Below are 9536 nucleotides of genomic sequence, written 5' to 3' on the forward strand. Positions count from 1 at the left end.
AGAATGAAGACAACTTGTATCCTAAATTAATAGAACTTTAATAATCCCATTAGGTGGCATGAAGAAATGTTAGAAAAGTGAGCATTTTGGTTGACGAGGACGTCTGCAGCGGCCTCTTCAACACACAACATCCACAATGATGTTTACATTTACAAAATACTTTTACATAATTCATCGGAGGAAAACTGGGCCTAAATGATGTCTGACACGTGTGTCCTACACCCTGTAGCACCCAGGCCTGTCCAAAGCATAAAGTTCATGTATTCCTCAAATACAAAGAAGAGGAATCAGTCCAGGAGGAGACTGAAGTCACTTGAGGAGGTTCAGCGGGAGAACTGCCTCTTGTCACCCTTTCCTTTGTTGACATGCTTAAAGATTTTAGATTTGTGCATGTTGGACTTCTGGTATCCAAAGCCGCCTCCACCGCCTCGCTTCTGCAGCTTTGTGCCTTTACCGCTGTGGACGTCTGGGGAGAAGAGCTGGGTTAAGGAAAACAGCACTGTTTTTAATCGTGCATCTCTACACCATTCTACGTGGGATGAGAAAAACAAATTAATGATAAAAACACAACATCGACCATTAACACGCAAGACAGCAGGATCACTGAAAAGGATACTCAGATCGACATATGGAGGAACTTTGAAGCCAAAAGACAGCGCCACCATGGGGAGGTTCAGGGTGTTGACGCTGTAGATCTGCTTGAGTGAGTGGGAGTCGTAAGCCCTCACGTAGGACTTGTAGGCTTCTTGGGCAGACTTGTGGAGATAGTAGTTCTTCTCGATCAGCTTCTCCATCTGAGGAACAAGAGGCAGTTTCAAATGAGACTTGTGCGATCAGCTGGCCTTTGCACTTCATTTTTAAAACTTATGAACGATGAATATTTAAAAATATGTTGAAGCTGTTAAGACATCTTCATCGCATCTATTATGCATTAATGGCCAAGTAAAGGAGGAGATGTCTTACCTGGGACTGGATATCGGAGATTTTACTCCAGGAGAATTCAAACTCGCTCAATGGGACCTAAACATCAAATGAAGCCAGTCCAATTTAAGACATAGCACATGTGCACCTTCCAGTCAACATTAGTAGTGATAAAAGCTGCAAAATTATGTAATTATATGATGCTAAAAAGACAAATTAAAACTTCCAATGAGCTGCGAAACTAAATTACAGCAATAGATTTTGAGATGGTTACCTTGGCCTGTTTCAGGAAGCGGAGGAAGCCGAGCTCCTCTGGTCGGAGGATCAGAAGCGCGTGGCCTCTGCCATTGATACCTCTGGCTGTTCTGCCCACCCTGTGGATGTACTCCTGTGGACGGAGAGTCGAGCTTGAAAGGAGTCCCAATGTGTGCCTCAACTCCATCACTCATCTGTGTCTAAACTAAAATTCTAGTTCTAAGGAGAAAATCTAATCTTCTGTGTTTTTTAAAAGATATAGTCAGCTGTCACTATTAATTATTATGTTGCATCACGTCAAAAAGTAATAATACCTTGGGGTCATCTGGGGGGTCGTACTGGACGATCCAGTCCACCTCAGGGATGTCCAGCCCTCGAGCCGCCACGTCGGTACACAGCAGGATGCCCGAGTCAGCGTTGCAGAACTGAAAGAAGGTGGTGGTGCGCTTGGTCTGCTTCTGCTTGCCCTGGGAGAACAGAATGATGTTTGGTTACAGCACCGGGCTTTGTGGACGAGGCTGTGGCATCGGAATATCATTCTGAACACCACGAGGTTAGGAGGTAAGTGAACGCCTTACATGGATGGCCATGACGGGCAGGTCGATGTAGTTGAGGAGCTCATAGTGGAATTTCACAGACATGCAGGAAGAGAAGAAGACCATCAGCTTCTTCTTACGGTTCTTCTTCAGGAAGGTGAAGAGCAGCAGGAAGCGCTTCTCTGACGGGCACACCACGTAACCCTGAAACACAAGACGGATGTGTCAGTGTTTTTATGGCCGCCTTCCACCTTCCGTGTGACAGCGGTTCCGAGGAGATGTAGCAGACAGTACCTGCTCCAGGCCGTCAACAGTGGCCTTTTCTTTGTTGTCGTCCACGCCGACATAGAGGGGCTCTTTCTTCAGGGATATGCGAGCCAGGTCCTCCACCTTACGGGTCTGAGTGGCTGAAAACAGCATGGTCTGTCTCTTCTCTGGAGGAAACACAGGCAGAGAAATTAAACAGTGATTGGAGAGTGCAAGATGGACTGGAGGCTTGAGGGCTTTTGCTGAAATGTAGAATTCAAACTGACCATGAGGAGTGCATCACAGCCTGTGAAAACACATGTGGGCATTTAGCAGTCCCGAGAGTGTTATTACAGGTGTTATCCAGTTGGATTATGGGAAGGATCCAGTGTTTTGGGAGCTTGTAATGAACCAATAGACAACATCTCTCTGCTGCCTTTGCTGCATCAATTTTGACACAATTTCTAACTCGCATAACTTTAAGTTATGGAAGTTCAATACTGAACTGCTGAAGCACACCATTAACAAAACTATACAAACAACGGTCCAGTTAAAGGGGGCACAGAAGCCAGACAACAAGAGGTACGTACTTGGCAGCAGTTTGATGATCTGTTTCAGTTCCTCCTCGAAGCCCACCTCTAGGATGCGGTCGGCCTCGTCAATAATCAGACACTGTAGGTTCTTGTACATGAAGCCAGGGGTATTCTGAGGGCAACAAATTCTTATTCAATATTTTTATGCAAGTATCAAACACAAGGCAGCATCTAACACAAAGCAAGTACAGTAGGAACACATCAATAAAACAATGATCTTGTGGCTGATGACACAAGAATTGGTGACACCAACACCAATTCTATAAGCGTGAGGACGTTTCACACGCCATCTGTGTCCCAATTCTTCATTTCATCATCTTGATAAAGTACTCCGTACACGTGCCGGTTCCAGGAACGTTGGCAGTGATGTTTTTATGTCATGCACCCCCCTCCCCCCCATCCCACCCCTCTGCTCACCTGGAGGTGGTCCAGCAGACGGCCCGGCGTGGCAACCAGGATGTTGACACCGTTGGCCAGTTTCTGGGCCTCAGCTGAGCGGTTGCTGCCCCCCATGATCAGACCGTAGGTGTGCACATGGTGCGTCATCAGCTCCTTCATCACACCATAGGTCTGCATGGCCAACTCGCGTGTGGGTGAAAGAATCACGACCCCAGTGCCTGCAGGGAGGAGGAGATCAGTCAAGGGCTTTGACTTAACTAACTTTCAGATTTAATGTGGATAAATATTAGGTAGAAGTGTTGCTTCCCTCAGCAGCCCAGAAAATGTTACAGCGAAAAGACATTGGGGAGAAAGGATCAGTTAACAGCAGCATTACCGTTCCGGGGCATGAACTTGAGTTTGTAGATGAGCTCTATGGATGGGATGAGGAACGCCAAGGTTTTACCACTTCCCGTCTTGGCAGCAGCCAGAACGTCCCTACAGAGAAGCAAAGCAAAGAGAAACACAGTGTGAGTGTCCACAAAGTCACAGCATGACTCCGGTGCCAGGTGACTGATCTTGAAGGAAATTCACTGATCTCTGAAGGATGGCAGCCATTGTCAGAAGTAATGACACGTTAAGGTGCATCAGTTACAACTGAGGAGAATGTGGGACTTACCTTCCCTCCAGCAGGGGACGAATGCTTTTGTGCTGGATCTCGGTCATGTGTTCAAAGCCCATCTCCTTCACTGCTTTCAGTGTGTTGTCACTCACCAGCTCAGCAAGAGAGGCGAAGGACGTGTCCTCGAAAGCTCCTGAAATCAGTCAACAGTTCATAGGCACAAAGCTTTCCCAAAAATAGATTCCGCTAAGAGGAAAGCCGAAATGAAGCACGACAAAACAGCAAGTAAAGAAAATCTCTTGATTTTCCAAGAGAAGGCGACGTAGTCAGCCATCCAACGTGTCCTTGCAGTTACTCCTGCCAGGAGTCACTGGTGACTCCTCCCAAAGACAACCGCAAGAGTCACTGTATGCCTTAGCTGACACCCGTTTCATGATGGAAACACTGAAAGGGCAACACATAAAGGCAACACAGCTGTATGTGTGTGTGAGGTGACCAAAATATAGTTTTTGTGTTTGATAAATGAAAAACAACCTTTTCTGGTTAATGAATGAACACAGAGTGCTACAGTAACCTGGTTATGATCTGCTTTGGCACTTTGAAAATCAGGAATGATCAGTCCTTGTACCCGTGCGTCCACGTATCCCAAAATGACTCAATGTAAAGTGTGAACAAGGTCCTGTTCAAACGTGGAATATGAAGCACTGCTGGGTCATTTGATCTCTTTAAGTGACAGCCATCATTCAAACACCTTTATGTTATTGCTCCATATCGGCTTTACTCAAGCCCAACAGGACCGTTCGCATGACCTTTGGCCCCCGGTGTGGAGAACAGAGCTGAGCGGAGAGCGGGATTGATAACTTATTTAGTGGTTGTGCCACTGTTTCTCTTGATGGCCTAATCAATGACTACAAACACAAAGGACAAATCTAACCAAGCCTGTAAATAAAGGTTCTCACCAGTGCCATCCTTTATTAGATAGAATGTACTACTCTGCTGCCTACTCTCATACACTTAGACAGCCCTGGAGTCAAAAATGAGAGGATGTCAGGTTGAGACTCAGTTACCTCCTATATGCTCAACTGTGTTTTAACTGATTTTCATAGCAGTGGCTGATATGAATCAAAGTTGAAAAGTTAGAGACTGATGGTTTGATGATTACTGTGGTTTTCATACTCTTCTGCGTCGCATCATCTGACATTCCAAATTTCTGCACGACTTTGTATTTTCTCATTCACAGCTGCTTTGCGGTTTTATTTAACTGACTCGATAATGAAGTGATAGCTGTTGAAAGATGTGCAGTTACTGTCTTGCAGGACTTGAACAGTGTCTGAAGAGTCACTAACTCTGACTTTTCTTATTAATAATGATGCAGCATCTTTATACGGACAACCATGCCTCCCTTCCCAAAAGGACTTCAGGGCACTTTTTAAACATGTCTAATAAACTTTTCATAGCTCATTTTAATCCCCATTTCTTCAATACCTGTTAGGCCTGATGGCAGTTCAGGTTGATCATCTTCTTCTTCATCACCATCTCCATCCTCTTCCTCTCCCGGAACTTCTTCACCTGAAGCTTCCTCTGATTTGTCAATAGCCTGTTCTCCATCCTTATCAGCTAATGCTGTTCCTTCTTCCTCCTCTTCTTCTTCTTCTTCTTCCTCCTCATCATCAGCTTCTTTCACTGTTTTGGTCTTTTTCTCAGCTGGAATGAGGATAATAACATGTTAGTTTATCATCACATTATTTTTAATTTGTCTAATTCCAGTTGGCTAACTCCTCCAGTTGTTACCTGGTGTTCCAACTGTGTCAGCGAGCTTTCTTTTCTTCTTTTTCTTCTTCAGAGGAGTTTCCTCTGTTTTGGTCCCCTTAATCTGCTTCTTCTGTTTCGTCTTCAGATCGCTGTCTGCCTTGCAAGGAGCTGGTGACTGATCACAACATTCCTCTTGCAGCCCGTTTGAGTTTCCTGTCAAACACATGGCAACAGAACACAAGTTAACCTCATCAGCCCGATGAAATAACTGGTAGCTGTACCGATCATTCTTCCTGTGAGTTTAAACTGTTTTTCCGCATTTACGTCTGCCAGTACAAAGTTAGCTCAGTTGGGTTTTCTCCTGTTGTGTGTAACATTTTAGAGGAAAACTCGAGATCTGAATGCACTTCAGTGCTAACTAGCGGGCTAGCTAGCTAAAGCTCATAAATGACAATTGTCTGACAAATGACCGTGACATACACACGTAATTACCAATCGTAATAAACTAAGATGTGCTGCCCTTTGTTTGTCAGTGAAATCCCAAATATAATATTTAACGTTTAACCGGTGTAACGAGCTCCCGACTAAAGGGATCATGCCGTGAGGAGCTAACGTAGCTAGCTTAGCAAGTAAACTTGAGAAAACAACAAACATCCGGGTATTGTTTGATTGAACTGCATACCGGTCTCCTCTTCCTCTGCTTGTGTCTTCGGTGATTTGCGCTGTTTGTTCTTCTCGTTCCTTTTCTGAATTTTCTTGCGGAGAAGCTTCATCTGAAGGTCCGCCATAGTTGCAGTGAGCAGCACACGTGTGTATGTGTATGGCTTACAGGACCCTTAGAGGTACCAGCCCCCATTGCCTGACTGGAAATGCAAAGGACCTCGCACACTGTACGGGCAAATCACTGACTGTATGATTATTATACAGCCTTTGGGGCACATACGGGTCCTCAGAGAAATACTATTAGCCATAGAAGATAAATACATATGAAACGATATTATTTTGTTAAATAGATTCATTTGCAACGTTTTTTTTTTTTTAACGTTAGATTATTAAACCTGTGGTTACTGGCTGCCTAGAGTGGTGCCTGTTAATGCCTAAATATTCTGATTATGAATATGATGAAATAGCTTGGTGATTTAATGACAATAGATAAAGAAATCCCACAAATGAATTAAGGAAGTGTTCATATCTAAGCATCAAGTAAGTAATTAAGCATCAAATTAACTTGTAACTTAAGACATTTCAGCAAAGGCTAAGGCTGTTAGGCCTTTTATATGGGAGGTGAACATGGGCGACATTTTGGCTTCCCATCGCCAAAGTATTTACATTCCATTCAATCTTAACGGAATTCATGCCATCAGCTTTGAGGATACTAGAGGGTATACTAGGGTGTTCTTGCATGCTGGGCAGGTCTAGATTGTCTAAATTCTTTATTGCCTCTTTTTCTCATGATTAGTAAAGGAAGGTTTCATGCACACAGAGATTGTATGATCGCAGATTCACACGTCAGTCACATTGATGTAGTCGGTTTTTCCAGAGTTCATTTGAGGAAATAAATTCACGCTGCTGATCTTCTGCAACGGTCACCATTTCCCCACCAGGTACAGTCGACCTCACAGCTCCTAAGTACGGCACAGCTCAGCTAAGACATCATAAAAACAAGAAAACACAGATATTTTCTCTTTAATAGGAGCAGAACATCAACACATTATCCGTTTCAGGTGGATCACACAGCATCCACTGCCTTGTGCTCACAGCTTGGATAACGTTACACATTTAAGGCTGGGAGATTTCTGGCTGAAAGACATCCAAAACCTTTGGATGTTAAGTGCCACAAGCCAGTCTGGAGTGCTTTTGAAAGGCATAGATTTATTAAAAACTAGACATCTTGTGTTTGAGAGGGCAGGAAAAGTCTCTTCGCACTCATTTCTAATGTTAGATGTGCACTTTGGTATTGTGATTCAGTTTCCTTGCGTCCTCCAGATAACAGTCCCATAACTTTAACTGGTGTCAGTGTGGTTAACTGTTGAAATCCTCTACAAAGTACTACTAAGTGCAAATACATTACAAATGCCCAAGAAGGCAATTTACATGACTGATACTTGTTAGCGTCTGTTTTCTACTGTTAACATTTGCTTTTAGATAACTGAACTAATTGTTCCAGATCTGGCTTTCTAATCTGCACTCACTGACGACTGAGACAACTGTAATGAGGAAAAATAACCCTGGAACTAAAATCTCAGGCCAATGGAATCTCCTCAATCTTAACCATGCGTGTCTCTGTCTCTCTTTTGACCTCGGAGCCGCGTTCACTCGTCCCCTCCGGTGCGTGGCCTTGCTGGACGGGCTGCAGTGACCTCATCTCCTCCCATCTCTGCACCCTTCTTCCAATCTCGCACCCTTTGTTCTTTCTTTTCAAAAACCTCTGCCTCCAAGAGTGGTTTGTCTGTGAATGTGCCTGCTGGGGCTCAGAGCGGCTCTGTGACTGCACGCTCTCCCCCAGCGTGGGCACTCGAACGCATCGCCTCTGCCCGTCCTCCTCCACCGCTTTGAACACCAGGTCGGTGATATCTCGGCGAAGTCTCATGAGCACCATGGGGTCTTTAATCTGACGCATGTCCGCCAACATGACCTCTGTGAACTGGTGGAGTATGTCGTGTCTGGGTGCGCTCTGTGCATCGGTAGAACCCTCCTCGCTGTGACAGTGCGGACAGCTCAGAGACATGACCTCTGCAACTCGAGGCTGGGGGTTTGGACAGTGCGGGGGGGCAGGGTTCGGGGCGGAGGCGACAGTCTGCTGTTCATCATCCAGGTCTGGCCCAGTTGCATCAGCATCTAGTGGGCTACCAAATGAGCTCCCCATCTCCTGGTCAATACTTCCTTCAGTCTCCACCTCTTCATCGTCCTCTTCCCGATCATCAAACTTCTCCCCCTGCGAGGAGAGTGAGCAGAGACATGCAAGTCTGCAATCAGGGAAGCCTCTCCTTTGCCGCTTTTCTGCGTTACTTTCAAACTTACCAGGTACAAATCGACTCGCCTGCGAACGATGTAAGGCCTCAAGAATTCCAGTTTCTCCCTCAGCATCTTTTGCTGGACAGTGTTGACCTTCTCCGGATGCCACAGCACCCTCCCATACTGAGTCCGCAGCGACCTCGATCTTCTCTCAACATCAGATACTGCAAAGAGAAGGTGACAATATGCTTCGTAACGTGCAAAATTGTGACTGAACAGCAGAAATGTAGTAGTAAAAAAATAAGTTGTGAACTATCTATCTTTTACAGTGCATGCTCTAAATGTAATTTTACTGTGACATCCAATTCTTATTCCTTAATAATAAACTTCCACTGAGTTCAACCAGCTTCACACCTCTCCTACCCCCATGTGTTTGCATATTGCTTCAGTTTTATTTTTTATCTTTTCCCACAAACTGTCTGCAGCATCAGCAGCAAACTGTTCCTGCACTCCACCCTCCACCTTTTGCAGGATTACCTGGCTTTCCGACGGACGACGCGAACTCGCTCCACAGCTTGGTCTTCAGGTCCTTGTCGTAGTAAGAATCGAGCGAGGAATTAAAAAGGCAGTCGTGTTTGCGCCAGAAGTCTATCAGCATGTTGTCCATTGTAGGGCCCCAGTGTGGCCCCCGGATCTGACCTCGAAAGTGTGTCATAGCATGTGAGGGGACCTCTTGTTATCTATCACAGCACAGAGCAGTCATAGCACACGCTGTGACCTGTCTGCACAGGCTGGTGCCCCCTCCCACACACACACACACACACACGCAAACACACACTGACAGACTGAGCTTCACTCCTTCTTCAGCTTTGCTCCATCGCGCAGAGAGTAAACAGTCACAGGACGGTTACTGCCACCTACTGGTCTGGAGGCTCCACTGACGAGAACAGTTATAGTTTTTATACTAGGAATTTCTACATTTAATCAGTGAGTTCATGTATTTGTTGTGTGCATAGCAATAAATATCAATTCTATCCGAAGTGTGTTTTTATTTAGTATCAATATGACTATAATGAATATTAAGTTTATTTTATTATGTATTATTATACTGCCTTTGTTATGTGGTGGCAGTATAGCCAAGCATTTGACTTTTTATGATTACATAATAATAATATGTAGTAATACATGGTGGATCCTTCTTCTTCTTATTATTATTATTATTACATAATAGTAGGTTTTTAGTGCCCATTTGAATTACGTTTATGGGTTATTACGTTT

At 44.7% G+C, this 9536-nt stretch overlaps 2 protein-coding genes across 2 annotated transcripts; both read right to left on the minus strand.

Moving 5' to 3' along the window:
• Positions 1–22: 22 nt before the first annotated feature.
• On the minus strand, positions 23–6110 carry ddx18 (DEAD (Asp-Glu-Ala-Asp) box polypeptide 18). Its single transcript, XM_070838611.1, has 14 exons — positions 5986–6110; positions 5343–5516; positions 5037–5255; positions 3609–3744; positions 3327–3427; positions 2969–3168; positions 2549–2663; positions 2007–2146; positions 1755–1916; positions 1491–1643; positions 1196–1309; positions 964–1020; positions 617–794; positions 23–466 (listed from the first exon to the last, which is right to left on the minus strand). Exons 1-14 carry the CDS (start codon positions 6089–6091, stop codon positions 324–326), a joined length of 1998 nt encoding a protein of 665 aa, XP_070694712.1. The 5' UTR covers positions 6092–6110; the 3' UTR covers positions 23–323.
• Positions 6111–6973: 863 nt separating this feature from the next.
• LOC139208612 (uncharacterized) lies at positions 6974–8925 on the minus strand. The gene is made up of 3 exons (XM_070838334.1): positions 8796–8925; positions 8325–8482; positions 6974–8238 (listed from the first exon to the last, which is right to left on the minus strand). Exons 1-3 carry the CDS (start codon positions 8923–8925, stop codon positions 7546–7548), a joined length of 981 nt encoding a protein of 326 aa, XP_070694435.1. The 3' UTR covers positions 6974–7545.
• Between the last annotated feature and the right edge of the window lie 611 nt (positions 8926–9536).

Source organism: Pempheris klunzingeri, chromosome 10, assembly GCF_042242105.1.
Source record: "Pempheris klunzingeri isolate RE-2024b chromosome 10, fPemKlu1.hap1, whole genome shotgun sequence".
Classification (NCBI taxonomy): domain Eukaryota; kingdom Metazoa; phylum Chordata; class Actinopteri; order Acropomatiformes; family Pempheridae; genus Pempheris; species Pempheris klunzingeri.